This window comes from Takifugu flavidus, chromosome 10, assembly GCF_003711565.1.
Source record: "Takifugu flavidus isolate HTHZ2018 chromosome 10, ASM371156v2, whole genome shotgun sequence".
NCBI lineage: Eukaryota > Metazoa > Chordata > Actinopteri > Tetraodontiformes > Tetraodontidae > Takifugu > Takifugu flavidus.
Window position 1 is genome coordinate 9,200,106 of NC_079529.1, and position 18,338 is coordinate 9,218,443.

At 45.7% G+C, this 18,338-nt stretch overlaps 2 protein-coding genes, 3 long non-coding RNA genes and 1 other non-coding gene across 8 annotated transcripts in view; 3 read left to right on the forward strand and 3 right to left on the reverse strand.

Moving 5' to 3' along the window:
- spire1b (spire-type actin nucleation factor 1b) overlaps positions 1-18,338 on the reverse strand; it is a 54,404-nt gene that overhangs the window by 5,207 nt on the left and 30,859 nt on the right.
- Positions 1,503-3,307, forward strand: LOC130532811 (golgin subfamily A member 6-like protein 24). The gene is made up of 2 exons (XM_057045684.1): positions 1,503-2,407; positions 2,503-3,307. The coding sequence occupies exons 1-2, from the start codon at positions 1,730-1,732 to the stop codon at positions 2,578-2,580; spliced, it is 756 nt and encodes a 251-aa protein (XP_056901664.1). The 5' UTR covers positions 1,503-1,729; the 3' UTR covers positions 2,581-3,307.
- On the reverse strand, positions 3,192-4,946 carry LOC130532816 (uncharacterized). The gene is made up of 2 exons (XR_008952440.1): positions 4,788-4,946; positions 3,192-3,810 (listed from the first exon to the last, which is right to left on the reverse strand). It is a non-coding gene; the product is annotated as an uncharacterized LOC130532816 (long non-coding RNA).
- trnag-gcc (transfer RNA glycine (anticodon GCC)) lies at positions 4,281-4,351 on the reverse strand. Its single transcript has one exon. It is a non-coding gene; the product is annotated as a tRNA-Gly (tRNA).
- On the forward strand, positions 6,354-9,630 carry LOC130532813 (uncharacterized). Of its 3 annotated transcripts, none has more exons than XR_008952435.1 (6): positions 6,354-6,535; positions 6,645-6,906; positions 7,169-7,817; positions 7,962-8,247; positions 8,698-8,883; positions 9,030-9,630. It is a non-coding gene; the product is annotated as an uncharacterized LOC130532813 (long non-coding RNA). The 3 variants fall into 3 exon arrangements; XR_008952437.1 differs by having other exon boundaries at positions 6,645-6,794; XR_008952436.1 differs by lacking the exon at positions 8,698-8,883.
- On the forward strand, positions 16,667-17,615 carry LOC130532817 (uncharacterized). The gene is made up of 2 exons (XR_008952441.1): positions 16,667-17,194; positions 17,275-17,615. It is a non-coding gene; the product is annotated as an uncharacterized LOC130532817 (long non-coding RNA).

Here is an 18,338-nt window from a genome sequence, read left to right on the forward strand (position 1 = left end):
GACTGAAAATAGCAATAAAAATACTGTCATGTCTAATCCTCTTTATGAAGCTTGCTTTTCCTTACTGTTTTTTTTTGGCGTACTGTACTATGATTTTTTTCCCAGGTTCACCAACTGACTGTCAGGTCAGTTGACCTTTAACTGGCTCCTCCAACTGACCGGTGTGTCACATCAGCCGACCACCAACCACAAATGGGGAGCGTTCGAATGAATGATCGATGGATGGATGGCGAGCGCGGGCTCAGACAGCAGACCACAACGACGGTGGGGGGGCATAAAAAATAAGGGAGCAGAAGTCAGGTAAGCAGCGGTGGGGGGTGCACTTTACCTGACGCGTCAAAACTGAAAGACATGCTAAGTGGGCGAAATACTGCAACGAGAAACAGCCATGGCATTTGACGGTTATCGACTGGCATCAAGAGGTTAATCACACCGTTTTGAGCTTTTTATCCCATAAACCTGCTGCCTGTACTGGACAACGTGCATGCAGGTGTGTGACGTACGTGTTACAGCTTTGAAAATAACTGGTATCACTAGAACTGAAACCACCATCTGCCACTTTTAGCAGTGTACACAAAAGGGATTCAATTGTAATTTAAGCACTGCTGGACATTTTTAAAAAAAGCTTGTGTGTTTGAGTCCACGTGTGCACGTGTGTGCGTTCGTACCCAGCTTTGCCCTGCGCATCTCGCCCGGCGACACGGGCCTCAGCTTCCTCTCAGCTTTGATTTCCTCCAGGATGCGTTCGTGCAGCGTGGGAGGAGGCTGCGTCTGAGGCTTCAGTTTGCGAGCAGACACCTGCGACAGGGAGCACGTGCACAATGTTGCATGAGCGCCACCGGCTGCGTCTGTCATCGGATTTGTATCAACAAGCAACCCGAGAAAGTTAAAAGCGAGCGTTTCTTCTTTATAAAGGGAAGCTTACAGGGTTGAGTGGAGGTCTTGAGCGGATGAATTCCAGGATAACTTCATGGGCACTCTTCTTCAGCCTAGGAGGGATGTCTCCATTCACCTTGACAACACAACAGAAATACAATATCTTATTTCATCTTTCTGATGTGGATCAATGTGTGACGGACAGAAATGTTCATGGTGTTTATATCTATCGATATAGGACACACTGAGCTTTTTCTAAATGTTGAATAAAATGAAGTTAGAGCAACTGAGTGGGACCACAGACGCTTCAACAAGACAGGAAGTCAGAAAGTGCTTTCAGTTGATGTGTCGTAGGCACATTGGGGGTAGATTTCTGATGACTTAATTGCTGACCTAATTATTCAACTAAAAGATTAAATACAATTGGAGAAGCAAACAACAACAAAACTAGCATTCCCACTAGCGCTGCTGTTACATTGGCTGGTTCTACAGAACACTGTCTTTGATGTGCTCTGATGATGAACGGTTCAAGGCAGGCATGTCCAAACCCAGTCTTTGAGGGCCACAATCCAGCCGGGTTTTCTATCCCACTGAATGCATTTTCAGCCTCGTAGGACAGAAAACCCGGCTGGATGTGGCCCTCGAGGACTGGGTTTGGACATGCCTGGTTCAAAGCCTGACAAAAAAGGACATTAAAGGCACAACATCAAAGCCTAAAACTCTAGTCCTAAACATAAATCCTAATATACTTAAACTATCTACTTGTGTTAGTGAAACAGCATAACAGAATAACATAACAGAAGCTGCTAAAGTGATCTACATTTTAAACAAAAAAGTAAGAACAGGAAGACCAATGGAGAAGATACAGGAAGAGAACAAAAAGCTGCTGAGGTCAGTGACGGAGCTTCAGCATGAAGTCAGGCAGCTAAAAGAACAGCTGGCTGAGAAGGACGAGCAGTTGAGCCGGAGCACCAAAAAGCGCCAGATAAGAACAGTGGCTCATATGGACGCCCTGACCCAGCTGAACCAGGCAAGGGCTGATCTCACAGTCAGCCAAGACAAGTGCTCTGATCTGGAGGAGAAGTTGCGCAGTGGAACCAATGACAGCCACCAGAGTCCGGAGCACGGAGACCACGTAGAGCTCTCCAAGAAAGAAGAGGCTCTGAAACTGCAATTCTCAGAAAAAGAACAGCAGATGGAGGCGTGGATGAGGCAGAAGCTCATTGGCGTGCAGGAAGAATTCCAGAGGAAGCTCTTGGAGGAGAAGGAGAAGGACCAGCGTGAGATGCGTGAGAGAGAGGAGAAGCTGAGACAGCAGCTTGAGAGAGGGATGAGGGAAGAGAGGGACGACTGCTTGAAGAAGCAGCTGACCACGTTGATCGAGTCCTGGCAGACCGAAGCTCAGTGGTGGAGAAAACACCAGTCGGAGCTGGAGGAGAAACTCCAGGAACAAGAGACCCTGCGCAAACAGCAAGAGGAGGAGAGAAAGCAGGAAACTGAGCGCTTCCAAGAGAACTTCCAGCAGCTTTGGGTAAGCAGCCGCAGATCTGTTTGTCCCGTCACTCCTGGTTTTGGAAGTTTAAATGTGTGGATGTGAAAACTAAAACCAATTCCTCCTTTCATCAGAACTACATTGAAAAGAAGGAGAAAAAGAAGAAGAAGAAAGGGGTCTGGAGCAGGATTCTAAAATTTTGGAAAAAGTGAACCCCAACTCTTTTCCTTGCTTCCTGCCCTCAGTAGTTTTCCACTCTACCTGTCAGCCACTCCCACCTCATCAGGCCAACTCCACTCACCTGTCGGCTCCGCTGCAGCTCATCCCAGACCTGCCTGTCTTCATCCTGCCCGCCTCGCCTGTTCCCCAGGAAACCTGCCTGCTTCCTGTCTCCGACCACGCACTCTGCCTCCGTGGCTCCAGCTATAATCTGCTTCCCCGGCCTCGACTCGTCTGCCGCTCGCCCCTCATCGGTACCTCTGCCTTGCCGCCCGGCTCTGGACCCCTCCCCTCGGCCGTTCCACCAAGAGTAAACCCATTCCCTTCCCCTAATCCTAAACTCAGAGACTCCTTTTGGGCCACTGGTCTGAAGAAGACTGTTTCCTGAAATCACGGGGCTTCATAAATGCAGAAGTTGTCCTGGAAAAAATGTTCTATGTATCTAATGGCTTTTAGTTTTTGGGGATTTTTTTATGCTGAAGTAATTCACAACATAATTGTGGGATCCTAAAATGAGTTTTTCCATTAATATTGTAATTTCATAATTTCAGACTGCTCAAATTATTTGCATCCTTATTTAAAAATGTAAAAAATGCAAACACTCTTTGAATCCAGCAGAAGATGAAGGTGTTCACACCCCCATGTGCATCTGCTTTCATTTATTTTATGCATTCTGTCATTTTTGCCATTTTCTGTTATAATTAAAATACATTGATATTTTATTGTGCTAGCCATTTTACCATTCAATCACTGCATCCTTTTAAGTCCATCTCCAGCAAAATAAACAATTACCATTGAAATAGGACACACTGAGCTCATTATAAATGTTGAAAAGGTGTAATAAAATGAAGTTAGAGCAACTGAGCGACCACAGACGCTTCAACAAGACAGAACAGTCAGAAAGTGCTTTCAGTTGATGTGTCGTAGGCACATTGGGGGTAGATTTCTGATGGCTTAATTGCTGACATAAATATTCAACTAAAAGACTAAATACAATTGGAGAAAAACAACAAAACTAGCATTCCCACTAGCGCTGCTGTTTCAGTGGCTGGTTCTACAGAACGCTGTCTTTGATCTGCTCTGATGATGAACGGTTCGGCAGCTTCTCCAGCCATCGAGGGTTGTCAGCAAACCAGGTCTTTCCACAGGCCTTGCAGCAGATTCACGAGAAAAAGATGAAATGCTGTCCACTGTGCCAACAATTACTTGAGGTCTTCCCACACCTGCAGAAACCACCAGAGGATGAGGACATCTTTGGAGACATGGCAGATTGTAGGTGACTATAGAGTAATGTAAAATAACAGCTTATGTATGCACAGTAACTTTGGTAAAGACGTGTTTTTCCATGAAAATTAACATGAACTCCTAATGCCATTCTCATGAGTGAGACATTAAAACACAAACGCTGTTCACCTCGTAAGCGATATATAGAGAGAGAGAGAGAGAGAGAGAGAGAGAGAGAGAGAGAGAGAGAGAGAGAGAGAGAGAGAGAGAGAGAGAGAGAGAGAGAGAGAGAGAGAGAGAGAGAGAGAGAGAGAGAGAGAGAGAGCAGTGTCGCTGAGTCTAAAGGGGAAAAAGGCGCCTACTAGCGGCGGAAGAATCCCCCCCCCACACACACACACCCTCTAAAAAAAGCTATAGTGTTCTCATATGATCAAATTCAATAAAACATAAGATTAAGATAAAAATGATTTGCATTGGCCGGGAATCGAACCCGGGCCTCCCGCGTGGCAGGCGAGAATTCTACCACTGAACCACCAATGCATAAATTGGGCCAAAAAACCGAAATTTTTAAAGAAACTTAACCTGTTAATTAACCAGACTTAACTTAATTCTCAACTATAAACGAGAATAAAAGCGTTCCAAATAATGGCGTCTCTTGAGTAACTATGCTGCCATCTAGTGGTCAAATACAGGTATCTACACGCATAAATTAACACGCACTTCACGTGGTAATTAACGATATAAAGCTTGGACAGAAATTGTCACACACTTAACAGCTTGAATACGACCACAATAATGTCGTCTGACACTAAATAAAGGGTATAATCCTCAGAACAACCATCGCAATGCAACCACCCAATTAACAAACAGAAACCCAACTACCAAACATAACAACATAAAGCAATAGCCACTAACCAAACTATAAATATGACACAGTCAGGAAAATGACTTAAAATTTGTCTGAGATAAACAATACCGTCCGAACTTCATCTGGGCCGTCTCTTCAGGCGATGAAGACAACTGGCTCCGCTCTGACGCGCTCCCAATTAACGCTGACCAGTGTGGTGTGCTCAGCGCCCCTCACTGCGCATGCGCTCAGGCTGTGCCCCTTGGTTCCCTTGCTGTGACCCTGGTATTGCTGGATTATTACCTCCATTTCCCCTGCGCAAACTGACTGTTTATCAACCCTCTTTCCCAATAAAACACAAATTTCTGGCATAAAGAATAATAACTAACGCTGTATGCTTGTGCAGATTGTGGACTGAGAACAAAATTCCCATCTTTTCCTTTATTTAATAAGACGTCTACTGTAGCTTTAGGAAGGCTTAAGTACTGCGGAAAACATGTACTACAGGTCAGAAAGCTCCCGTTTGGCTTTGATGATATTTTGAGAGTTCCGTCCGAGTGTGCCTTTTTTTTTAAGACCCTAACAGGTAATGTTGTGTTCATCCAACAGTTATTGTACACATCAGTGGATTAGGAGAGATTAGGAGAATCAACAGATCATAGTACACTGACGTGGGGGGGTGTCATATCCCTCTATGGACACACGGGGGCGCTGAAGTCCACGACATATGTCAACCTTGGGCATTTCGTTACAGGCCCCGATTTACACACTGCAAGTTCTGGGTCTGCGCAAGTATTTATGGACCGGAACAGTAAGACAACGACTGCATGTCATACGCACGACTTCTGTTAAGTCGGGCAGTACTTTTGTAAAACGACCCTTCTTGCTAATGTGAACATTGCTCGTTGAGCAGAGCTTGGAAGTAGTCAAGTTTCGGTTCAGCGAAATCTTGTTCCGAATAATCTTCAAAATCATGGTCTCAAAAAGCAGCAGTACTTTGTCATACTGTATATCCTTTTGTTTTTATTACATTTGAATCAGTTCTCACGGAGGATTTATTATTACTAGTGCATTTAACGTGACGGTTACGTCATTTTGCGTAAGTGACTTTAACCCAACTAATATTAGTAGCTTTCCAAATATGAGACATAATTCTAATGCACTGTGGGGATTCTCCATCCAGTCCTGTCATGGGATTATTAAAATCATTTTTTTCAGGTTGTTGATTACATGTGCAGGTGTAAGAAAGTGATCTGTACACAGGCGAGATCACCATGTATCCCGTAGACCAGGGGTCGGCAACGCAAACTGTTGAAAGAGCCATATTGGACCAAGAAAACAATAACAAATCCGTCCGGAGCCGCAAAAACTGAAATGCCTTATAATGAAAGCAACACATGCTGTAAGTGTCTATATTGGCTTTATTAGCCTACTATCAAAATGATAATTAGGCTACAAATACATAACGAGCATCCTGGAGCGAATGACGCACCACGTGACCACTCTGCTGTACGGTGGTGCTTTAAGTTTAACTTCCATTATAATGAGATGTGGAAATTAAATATGTATTATACAAATTTTTACAGCATTGGAAAACTTTAAGAATGTTTGTCATGTTTTTCCTCCTACAGAAATTATATTAAAACAAAAAAATATATTCACACATCTTTTCCCTATATTTGCTAAAGCTCCAGAGAGCCACTAGGGTGGCGCTAAAGAGCCGCATGCGGCTCTCGAGCCGCGGGTTGCCGACCCCTGCCGTAGACCTTCCAGTTGTGGGCGACACAGATCTCACATTGGCATCTGAACAGTACCTCTCTCCTCTGGAGCAAATGCCTCATAAAACTAAAGAATTCCAATCTTCCACGACCAATAAGGTAACACCTATTACTGCTTTTTATGACCAGTTTGCATCCTCAGTCACAAGAATGTTCCTCTTGATTGTGGGGTTAAAAAAACCAACTAGTCTGTCCTTTTTTTCCTCAGACAACCATAACAGTAAACAATGTAACGCGCTTGCAGCTGTTTGAAGATGGTGGAGCTGACTGCACACTGTTGGCGCTTCACCCCTCCGGTGACCCAACACAAGGTCCGGAACCAGACTTGTGATCCCCCATCAGACGTGAAAGACAAGCAGTAAAGTGTCGTGTTTTACAACTCAGTCTTGGCTGTATACCTGCATGACGAGTGGTGGCCAGTGGATGATGTATTACGAACCACAGTCGAATCCAGACGTGGTTTGTTATCGGTAACAGAGCGTCTTTACGTCAGTGATTAACAAATTATGCTTCTTATTGTTTAGTAAATTAACTGGCCTGAAATGTGGAGGGGTAAAAGTACAATAGGAGCCTGGAGTTAAAGTACACTGCAACGGAAGATAGAAACTGGATCAACTGGAGCCTCAAAACTATGTGAAAGGCAACAGGAACATGTGAATGTAGTCTTTTTTGGTAAATATAGGACTTGTGGGAACAGTTGGTCCTCCTAAATCAGTGTTTTTTCCTCTCCAGGTCCAGTCGATTGTGGAGAGGGTGATAGTGTTCCTGCTCAGTTGGGATGTGGACAGATCTTTGGATGAGACCGTGGCTGTTTCCGAAACCACACACTCGTTCCCTATTCACTACTCACTACATGGGGGACATGGATTGAGTGAACTACGTAGCGCACTCAATTCAAAATTAGCTTTCGGACACTACGGACACTACGGCGCACGTAAAATGACGTAATGTTGTCGCATAATAATAACGAACCGTTCCCCGTTCCCCGGGAAAAGTGGCCAGGTCCATTTAATTATTTTAACCCATCCGAAACATACCCAAACACATTCAGCGCTCGTTTCTTTGAAAGTGCAATATTTTACCCTATTATTATCTTTATATAATAATAATAGATTAAAATATTAATGTCAATAACATAACACTTCCTTATTATCTCAAATAATTAGTGTCCGGTGACATTTTCGCGCCATGACATGATGGTACATTCTCAAATATCTATATAAGTAATACAGGAATTTTACATACAGGAATTTTACATCACAAAATGGCTCCAGAACTGCTTTTCATTATCTTTAATATTCTTTTGCTGCGATCCCGCCGTCTGGTGAGGAACAGACGCGTCCGAAGGACAATTTTGGCTCTAAGATCCAGATATCAAACTGTAAGTGAGGGAGGGGGGGGAAACATTTGATGGTAGATTGATTTCCACATTTATGTGTTATTTTAAGATGATCATATTGTATCAAAAACGCACAGTGGAAAATTGCCTTTAAAAAAAACAACAACAACTTTGTTTTACCAACAGAACGAGCAACCATCACAGTATTGTGTGCAGAACAGGCATGTTCCATTGCTGGCGATGTACATTGATGGCCAAACTGACCTGAATCGAAAGCGGGTAAGGACTTCATCGTGACGCAGGATGGACGACATGCAAGTGGCCTTTTGCCCGTTTTGTGGCAAACATTTGAGCAGATTGACGCCGATTTGTGGTTTCTGTGGTCGGTCTTTGGCGTTTTTAAATGCCGCAGCACAGACTGAAGAACCAGCCGTACCGGGGACGTCTCAACAGCCTGTTACTGCTAAGCAAAGTTAGTGTAGCATGGCCGTCGCTATCTGAAGTACGTACAACGTGAATCAGCTGTACCATTGGTTAGCGGCTGCTAACTTTCTAACTGAAGAAAAGAAGGACATTGTGGCAGACTACGTCCGATGGTATGTCATTGACCTCAACTCATCTGTAATTGACAGGTAAGTTAAATTTTCGTTTGTTTTTGTCGTTCCACCCACCCCCAAAAAATTTGCTTGAAATGTCTCATGGCATGTACTGTATATCTATGGTGTTACAACTGCTAGCCTATATGATGTCTGTCTCTCCATTCTCTGCCTTATGCTAATCTATAAATACTCAATATAACGAACAAATAGAACCTTATGAACTTATAAAATATATAAACTTAAGATAATACAATTTAGATAGTTTAATTGGTTGTTGCTGTTGGCACTACACAGCAGTGAAAGTGTTTGTGTTCACTTTGTAGATTCAAAGATGGCCTTTCAGCCCTTCAGTTTCTGACAGCACTACAGCAACACCCTTCTTTGCTGACCCCAGTTCTCTGCCACTCTGAAAAGCGACTAACTGGCTTTGACATTGAGAGACTCTTTACACCTGACGTCAGCCCTGCATTTGCATTTAGGCTACTGTCCTGATTAGTTGGATCTGCAGAGTATGTACTGGAAGCCAATAAATACAACATTTAACAACATTTAGGGCTTGTTGTTATTGATATGCTCCGTAAGGTATCCCAGAGGGGGCTGCTAAATAAAACACCTGATTATTAAATTCATGTTTCAGCTCCCGTTTTTTTTTCAGGCAGCCTCTGGGACACCTGGAGTGGTCAGGGCTACTTGCTGCCTGGGTTTGGACACGCCTGGTTCAAAGCCTGACATAAAAGGCACAACATCAAAGACTAAAACTCTAGTCCTAAACATAAATCCTTATATACTTAAACTATCTACTTGTGTTAGTGAAACAGCATAACAGAATAACATAAGAGAAGCTGCTAAAGTGATCTACATTTTAAACAAAAAAGTAAGAACAGGAAGACCAATGGAGAAGATTCAGGAAGAGAACAAAAAGCTGCTGAGGTCAGTGACGGAGCTTCAGCATGAAGTCAGGCAGCTAAAAGAACAGCTGGCTGAGAAGGACGAGCAGTTGAGCCGGAGCACCAAAAGGCGCCAGATAAGAACAGTGGCTCATATGGACGCCCTGACCCAGCTGAACCAGGCAAGGGCTGATCTCACAGTCAGCCAAGACAAGTGCTCTGATCTGGAGGAGAAGTTGCGCAGTGGAACCAATGACAGCCACCAGAGTCCGGAGCACGGAGACCACGTAGAGCTCTCCAAGAAAGAAGAGGCTCTGAAACTGCAATTCTCAGAAAAAGAACAGCAGATGGAGGCGTGGATGAGGCAGAGGCTCATTGGCTGCAGGAAGAATTCCAGAGGAAGCTCCTGGAGGAGAAAGAGAAGGACCAGCGTGAGATGCGTGAGAGAGAGAGAAGCTGAGGCAGCAGCTTGAGAGAGGGATGAGGGAAGAGAGGGACGACTGCTTGAAGAAGCAGCTGACCACGTTGATCGAGTCCTGGCAGACCGAAGCTCAGCGCTGGAGAAAACACCAGTCAGAGCTGGAGGAGAAACTCCAGGAACAAGAGACCCTGCGCAAACAGCAAGAGGAGGAGAGGAAGCAGGAAACTGAGCGCCTCCAAGAGAACTTCCAGCAGCTTTGGGTAAGCAGCCGCAGATTTGTTTGTCCCGTCACTCCTGGTTTTGGAAGTTTAAATGTGTGGATGTGAAAACTAAAACCAATTCCTCCTTTCATCAGAACTACATTGAAAAAAGAAGGAGAAAAAGAAGAAGAAGAAAGGGGTCTGGAGCAGGATTCTAAAATTTTGGAAAAAGTGAACCCCAACTCTTTTCCTTGCTTCCTGCCCTCAGTAGTTTTCCACTCTACCTGTCAGCCACTCCCACCTCATCAGGCCAACTCCACTCACCTGTCGGCTCCGCTGCAGCTCATCCCAGACCTGCCTGTCTTCATCCTGCCCGCCTCGCCTGTTCCCCAGGAAACCTGCCTGCTTCCTGTCTCCGACCACGCACTCTGCCTCCGTGGCTCCAGCTATAATCTGCTTCCCCGGCTTCGACTCCTCTGCCTGGCCTCGACTCGTCTGCCGCTCGCCCCTCATCGGTACCTCTGCCTTGCCGCCCGGCTCTGGACCCCTCCCCTCGGCCGTTCCACCAAGAGTAAACCCATTCCCTTCCCCTAATCCTAAACCCAGAGGCTCCTTTTGGGCCACTGGTCTGAAGAAGACTGTTTCCTGAAATCACGGGGCTTCATAAATGCAGAAGTTGTCCTGGAAAAAATGTTCTATGTATCTAATGGCTTTTAGTTTTTGGGGATTTTTTTATGCTGAAGTAATTCACAACATAATTGTGGGATCCTAAAATGAGTTTTTCCATTAATATTGTAATTCAATATTTTTAATAATTTCAGACGGTTCAAATTATTTGCATCCTTTTTAAAAATGTAAAAAATGCAAACACTCTTTGAATCCAGCAGAAGATGTAGGTGTTCACACCCCCATGTGCATCTGCTTTCATTTATTTTATGCATTCTGTCATTTTTGCCATTTTCTGTTATAATTAAAATACATTGAAACAATCAAGCGTTTCCTTCAAAATAGTCAACAGGGTCGCAAGAAGCGTGTGGAAAAACCAAGGCGCAAAATAATTTCCCATGAACTGAGAAAAGTCAAGCGTGCAGCTGCCAAGATGCCACTTGCCACCAGTTTTGCCATATTTCAGAGCTGCAACATCACTGGAGTGCCCAAAAGCACAAGTGAGCAATACTCAGAGACATGGCCAAGGTAAGAAAGGCTAAAAAACGACCACCACTGAACAAGACACAAGCTGAAAAGTCAAGACTGGGCCAAGAAATATCTCAAGACTGATTTTTCTAGGGCTTTATGGACTGATGAAATGAGAGAGTAGTCTTGATGGGCCAGATGGATGGGCCCGTGGCTGGATCGGTAAAGGGCAGACAGCTCCAGTCCGACTCAGACGCCAGCAAGGTGGAGGTGGGGTACTGATATGGGCTGGTATCATCAAAGATGAGCTTGTGGGGCCTTTTCGGGTTGAGGATGGATTAAAGCTCAACTCCCAGTCCTCCTGCCAGTTTCTGGAAGACACCTTCTTTAAGCAGTGGTACAGGAAGAAGTCTGCATCCTTCAAGAAAAACATGATTTTCATGCAGGACAATGCTCCATCACACGCATCCAAGTGCTCCACAGCCTGGCTGGCAAGAAAGGGCCTAAAAGAAGAAAAACTAATGACATGGCCTCCTTGTTCACCTGATCTGAACCCCACAGAGAACCTGTGGTCCCTCATCAAATGTGAGATTTACAAGGAGGGAAAACAGGGTCTGGGAGGCTGTGGTTGCTGCTGCACGCAATGTTGATCGTGAACAGATCAAAACACCGACAGAATCCATGGATGGCAGGCTTTTGAGTGTGTTTGCAAAGAAAGGTGGCTATACTGGTCACTGATTTGTTTTTGAATGTCAGAAATGTATATTTGTGATTGTTGAGAGCTGTTATATTGGTTTCCCTGGTGAAAATAAATAATTGAAATGGGTATATATTCGTTTTTTGTTAAGTTGCCTAATAATTATGCGCAAAGTAATAGTCACCTGCACACAGATATCCTCCTAAAGTAGCTAAAACTAAAAAAGCCCCACTCCAACTCCCAAAAATATTCAGCTTTGATATTAATGAGTCTTTTGGGTTCATTAAGAACATGGCTGTTGTACAATAATAAAATTAATCCTCAAAATTACAACTTGCCTAAAAATTCTGCACTCCCTGTAGTGCTGCTGTTCCATTGGCTGGTTCTACAGAACACTGTCTTTGATGTGCTCTGATGATGAACGGTTAAAACTTTTAAAGCCTGACAAAACCATAAAGCCTTGTCAAAGCCTGACAAAAAAGGACATTAAAGGCACAACACCAAAGACTAAAACTCTAGTCCTAAACATAAATCCTTATATACTTAAACTATCTACTTGTGTTAGTGAAACAGCATAACAGAAGCTGCTAAAGTGGTCTACATTTTAAACAAAAAAGTAAGAACAGGAAGACCAATGGAGAAGATTCAGGAAGAGAACAAAAAGCTGCTGAGGTCAGTGACGGAGCTTCAGCATGAAGTCAGGCAGCTAAAAGAACAGCTGGCTGAGAAGGACGAGCAGTTGAGCCGGAGCACCAAAAGGCGCCAGATAAGAACAGTGGCTCATATGGACGCCCTGACCCAGCTGAACCAGGCAAGGGCTGATCTCACAGTCAGCCAAGACAAGTGCTCTGATCTGGAGGAGAAGTTGCGCAGTGGAACCAATGACAGCCACCAGAGTCCGGAGCACGGAGACCACGTAGAGCTCTCCAAGAAAGAAGAGGCTCTGAAACTGCAATTCTCAGAAAAAGAGAAGCAGATGGAGGCGTGGATGAGGCAGAGGCTCATTGGCGTGCAGGAAGAATTCCAGAGGAAGCTCCTGGAGGAGAAAGAGAAGGACCAGCGTGAGATGCGTGAGAGAGAGGAGAAGCTGAGACAGCAGCTTGAGAGAGGGATGAGGGAAGAGAGGGACGACTGCTTGAAGAGAAGAAGCAGCTGACCACGTTGATCGAGTCCTGGCAGACCGAAGCTCAGCGGTGGAGAAAACACCAGTCAGAGCTGGAGGAGAAACTCCACGAACAAGAGACCCTGCGCAAACAGCAAGAGGAGGAGAGGAAGCAGGAAACTGAGCGCCTCCAAGAGAACTTCCAGCAGCTTTGGGTAAGCAGCCGCAGATTTGTTTGTCCCGTCACTCCTGGTTTTGGAAGTTTAAATGTGTGGATGTGAAAACTAAAACCAATTCCTCCTTTCATCAGAACTACATTGAAAAGAAGGAGAAAAAGAAGAAGAAGAAAGGGGTCTGGAGCAGGATTCTAAAATTTTGGAAAAAGTGAACCCCAACTCTTTTCCTTGCTTCCTGCCCTCAGTAGTTTTCCACTCTACCTGTCAGCCACTCCCACCTCATCAGGCCAACTCCACTCACCTGTCGGCTCCGCTGCAGCTCATCCCAGACCTGCCTGTCTTCATCCTGCCCGCCTCGCCTGTTCCCCAGGAAACCTGCCTGCTTCCTGTCTCCGACCACGCACTCTGCCTCCGTGGCTCCAGCTATAATCTGCTTCCCCGGCTTCGACTCCTCTGCCTGGCCTCGACTCGTCTGCCGCTCGCCCCTCATCGGTACCTCTGCCTTGCCGCCCGGCTCTGGACCCCTCCCCTCGGCCGTTCCACCAAGAGTAGTAACCCATTCCCTTCCCCTAATCCTAAACCCAGAGGCTCCTTTTGGGCCACTGGTCTGAAGAAGACTGTTTCCTGAAATCACGGGGCTTCATAAATGCAGAAGTTGTCCTGGAAAAAATGTTCTATGGATCTAATGGCTTTTAGTTTTTGGGGATTTTTTTATGCTGAAGTAATTCACAACATAATTGTGGGATCCTAAAATGAGTTTTTCCATTAATATTGTAATTCAATAATTTCAGACTGTTCAAATTATTTGCATCGTTATTTGAAAATGTAAGAAATGCAAACACTCTTTGAATCCAGCAGAAGATGTAGGTGTTCACACCCCCATGTGCATCTGCTTTCATTTATTTTATGCATTCTGCCATTTTTGCCATTTTATGTTATAATTAAAATACATTGATATTTTATTGTGCTAGCCATTTTACCATTCAATCACTGCATCCTTTTAAGTCCATCTCCAGCAAAATAAACAATTACCACTGAAATAGGACACACTGAGCTTATTATAAATGTTGAATAGGTGTAATAAAATGAAGTTAGAGCAACTGAGTAGGACCACAGACGCTTCAACAAGACAGAACAGTCAGAAAGTGCTTTCAGTTGATGTGTTGTAGGCACATTGGGGGTAGATTTCTGATGACTTAATTGCTGACATAAATATTCAACTAAAAGACTAAATACAATTGGAGAAAAACAACAAAACTAGCATTCCCACTAGCGCTGCTGTTTCAGTGGCTGGTTCTACAGAACACTGTCTTTGATCTGCTCTAATGATGAACGGTTCGGCAGCTTCTCCAGCCATCGAGGGTTGTCAGCAAACCAGGTCTTTCCACAGGCCTTGCAGCAGATTCACGAGAAAAAGATTAAATGCTGTCCACTGTGCCAACAATTACTTGAGGTCTTCCCACACCTGCAGAAACCACCAGAGGATGAGGACATCTTTGGAGACATGGCAGATTGTAGTTGACTATAGAGTAATGTAAAATAACAGCTTATGTATGCACAGTAACTTTGGTAAAGACGTGTTTTTCCATGAAAATTAACATGAACTCCTAATGCCATTCTCATGAGTGAGACATTAAAACACAAACGCTGTTCACCTTCGTAAAGGATATATAGAGGAGAGAGAGAGAGAGAGAGAGAGAGAGAGAGAGAGAGAGAGAGAGAGAGACTTTTGACTTTTAAAGTGTACTTTATTTACAAGTGCTCTGTTCACATAAAAACAGTTAAAACCCTAACCTGTCCCTCAGAGCAGCCATGCTGCAGCGTTCATCTCCCCCTGCTCTGTTACCTTCACTAAAACCTGGTCATGTCCCCACTGCTGTTTAAAGGCTTCCAGGTTCTCAGTGGCTTTGTAGAAGCAGAACTCCAGATTCAGGCGCACCCTCACGTTCTGCTTCCACAAAGCCACCGCGTCACATGCCGCTCCATTTTTAATCCTGTCCCTCCTGGTCAAATAGATGGCAAGTTTAGCCTCACTTATTAAGAAATTTAAAATCTGGCATTTCCCCTTTTCTGCCCTCTTGTGTCTTGTACCACAAATAAAAACAGCAGTGGTGAACACGACATTAAAAAGCCTAAAAACATCAGTTAAAACCCTAAAAAGACCCACCAGCCTACTGCACCCGGTAAAAACATGGAAGACACTCTCGTTAGAATCACAGAAAGGGCAGTTGCTTGAAGTGTTCGGATTTAAAATTGACAGGAAGGCACTGGTGGCGATGGCTCCATGCAAAATTCTCCATTGGAGGTCACCAGTCCTCTTCTTGATAGGGGGCTTGTAGAGAGTCCTCCACTGAGGACTCTGTCCCCCCAGCCTGTCCTTCCATACTGTCACCTCTCTGTTTTTCAGTTTGTCTTTGTTGAGTGTCTTCGCAATGTTGGCGTATAAAACCCTCCTGTCCATGCTATGAAGGGACCCTGAGCCACAGCCATCCAGGAGAGGACCCCCGAGGTCCAGGAGGTCCGGGTGCAGGTGGAGTTCAGGGAAATCGTCTGTGGGGTCAGTCTCAGCCTCTCCTCTCTCGTGAAGGAGGAGGAGACCCTTCTCCTTTGTTGATAGTCTCTGTTTCCAGAGGCCCAAGCTCCTCTGGATCAGTCGGACCGACCGGACCCCCAGCGCCGAGCTCACAGCCTGGGCATCGGTGAGCTCGGTCCCGCTGCCGCCACCAGCTGCTCCAGTGTCACCATCCTCCTTCTGATCAGGGCCTCCTTCAGCCCAGGGGTGGCACTACTGCAGATGTCCAGTCTGCCACCACAGACTAACGGCTCCTTTAAAAGCCAGTGCAGAGAGTCGGTCTGAACAAAGCTCCATCTAAAGAGAGCACAGGATTTTAAAACACCCTGATAAAATAGAGGTAGCCCCCGTAACGATAAAAAGTTTAATTTAGTTAAAAACAGAGCAGCATCCAGCCCTAGGTTGTTCACACGTTTGAGTACACAGCTGGCCACACTCCTCCACACTAAATCAGGAGGCCCTCCGAGGAACCTCTGGACAAACTGGAGTCTAAAAGTGGCCACTCTACTGGCCAGGTGGATGAGGCCCTGGCCCCCCTCCTCCCGAGGTAAAAACAATACTGACTGTGGCACCCAATGTAGACGGTCCCAAAAGAAATCCACCATCTTTGACTGGACCTGGGCCAGCAGGCCCGACGGTGGATCCAGGCAGGCCAGCCGGTGCCACAGCAGCGAAGCAACAAGGTTATTTAAAACCAAAACCCTCCCTCTAAAAGACATGTGGGGCTTGATCCAGCTCCATTTATGCAATTTGCTGTCCACCTTTTCCACAATGTCATCCCAGTTCTTGGCTTCTATCTCCTGGCATCCAAGGTACACCCCCAGATACCGAAGTCCATTCCTCTTCCAGGTCAAGCCTCCTGGGAGAACCGGGAGACCCCCACCCCAGTTGCCGACAGCAAGGGCTTCACTCTTTCCCCAGTTTACCCTCGCCGCCGACACCATGGAAAACTTGTTTGTTATGCGGTTTAAAATGTTGATGTCCTGCTGATCTCTAGTAAAAACAATAACATCGTCAGCATAAGCAGATAAAACCAAGTTTCCAGTAAAACCCGATAAAACCAAACCCTGAACATTTTCACGTATCTTGATCAGGAGGGGTTCCAGGGAGAGCACATAGAGCATCCCCGACAGGGCGCAGCCCTGACGGACACCTCTATGCACCCTAAAAGGAGCACACAAGCCACCGTTGAACTTCAGGACACTCTCAATGTCACGATACAAGACCTTGATCATGGCTATCAGACCAGCGTTGAACCCAAACCTCTCCATGGTTCTCCACAGAAAGCTGTGTTCAACACGGTCAAAAGCCTTTTCTTGGTCTAAAGAAAGGAGACCAACCTGTGTTCCCAATGAACTGGAGACTTCCAAAACGTCCCGAATGAGGTGGATGTTATCCACCATTGACCTGCCGGGCACACAGTACGTCTGGTCCCGGTGGATGACGTGTTCCATGGCCTCCCTCAGCCGGTTGGCCAAGGCCTTGGAGAGGATTTTGTAGTCCGAGCAGAGCAGGGAAACGGGGCGCCAGTTCTTGATGTCCTGCAGGTTCCCCTTCTTTGGTAGGAGGGCAATTACTGCCCTCCTGCAGGACAGTGGCAGGGAGCCAGAGTGAAGACTTTCATTGAGGACGTCCAGGAGGTCTTGCCCCACGATGTTCCAGAAAGCCTTGTAGAAGTCCACCCCCAGTCCGTCGATGCCCGGAGCTTCAGGCTCTGCATGCTCTGAAGAGCAGCATACAGCTCTGGGACAGACAGGGGGCGATCCAGCTGACCATTGGCCTCTTCTGGTACCTGGGGCAGTCCAGAGCAGTATTCCTCAAACAGTTCATTGTTTTCTTTATACTCACTCTTAAACAATGAGTAAAAGTCCACCGCTCTCCTCCGGATCTGCTCTGGCTCTGTCAGCTCCCGTCCTTCCTCCGATAGTAGGGAGTGGATGACCCTGCTCTGCCCACGCTTCCTCTCCAGGCCAAAGAAGAAGGTCGAGGGGGTATCCATCTCTGCGATGTCCTGGATCCGGGACCGCACCAGCGCGCCCTGTACCTTAGTGTCCAGCAGGTTGGCCAAGGCCGTCTTTTTGTCTTGAGGGCCTCCAAACACCCTCGATCTCCTCTGGACTCACAAAACTGCTCCAGTTCCACAATCTCGGTCTCCAGAGCTTCGATTGATCTGGTGATGTAGCGGGTGACATTGAGAGTGTGCTGCTGACACAACAACCTGATCTGAACTTTGCCATGGTCCCACCACTGTCTTAGACAGGTAAAATCCTTCTTCCTCTGCCTAAAACCAGCCCAAAAGTAACTAAAAACCTCCTTAAACCCTCTGTCGGCAGTCAGAGTTGAATTAAAATGCCAGTAGGCGCTTTTGGGGCGAATGTCCCTAACTAGCACACAGCCTAAAACCAAACAATGATCTGTAAAACCTACTGGTAAAATATCACACTTTTTAAAAGTACTAAAATGGTGTTTACAACAGTAAAAGCGGTCGAGGCGAGCCAAAGAGATGGTGTCGTCTCTGATGTGGGACCATGTGAACTGTCTGTGGCTTGCGTGCATCCTTCTCCACACGTCCACCAGACCATGGGAGCGGACCAGCTGCCTCAGAACCTGCTGGGAAACTGGATGCGGCTCTATGTGATTTCGATCTAAAACGTGATCTTCTGTACAATTAAAATCCCCCCCTAAAATCAACAAATCAGACGAGCTAAGATTATTTAAAACGTCATTGATTTTCTCTAAAAAGAGCTTCCTCTCTGCACCGTTGTTGGGAGCATA

What these genes read in the sequence shown, in the direction of transcription:
- LOC130532811 (XM_057045684.1), top strand. Translation starts at nt 1,730, where the DNA reads ATGGAGAAGATACAGGAAGAGAACAAAAAGCTGCTGAGGTCAGTGACG. An exon ending in AGAACTTCCAGCAGCTTTGG is followed by an intron (nt 2,408 to 2,502) that starts GTAAGCAGCCGC and finishes TCCTTTCATCAG; the next exon opens with AACTACATTGAAAAGAAGGA.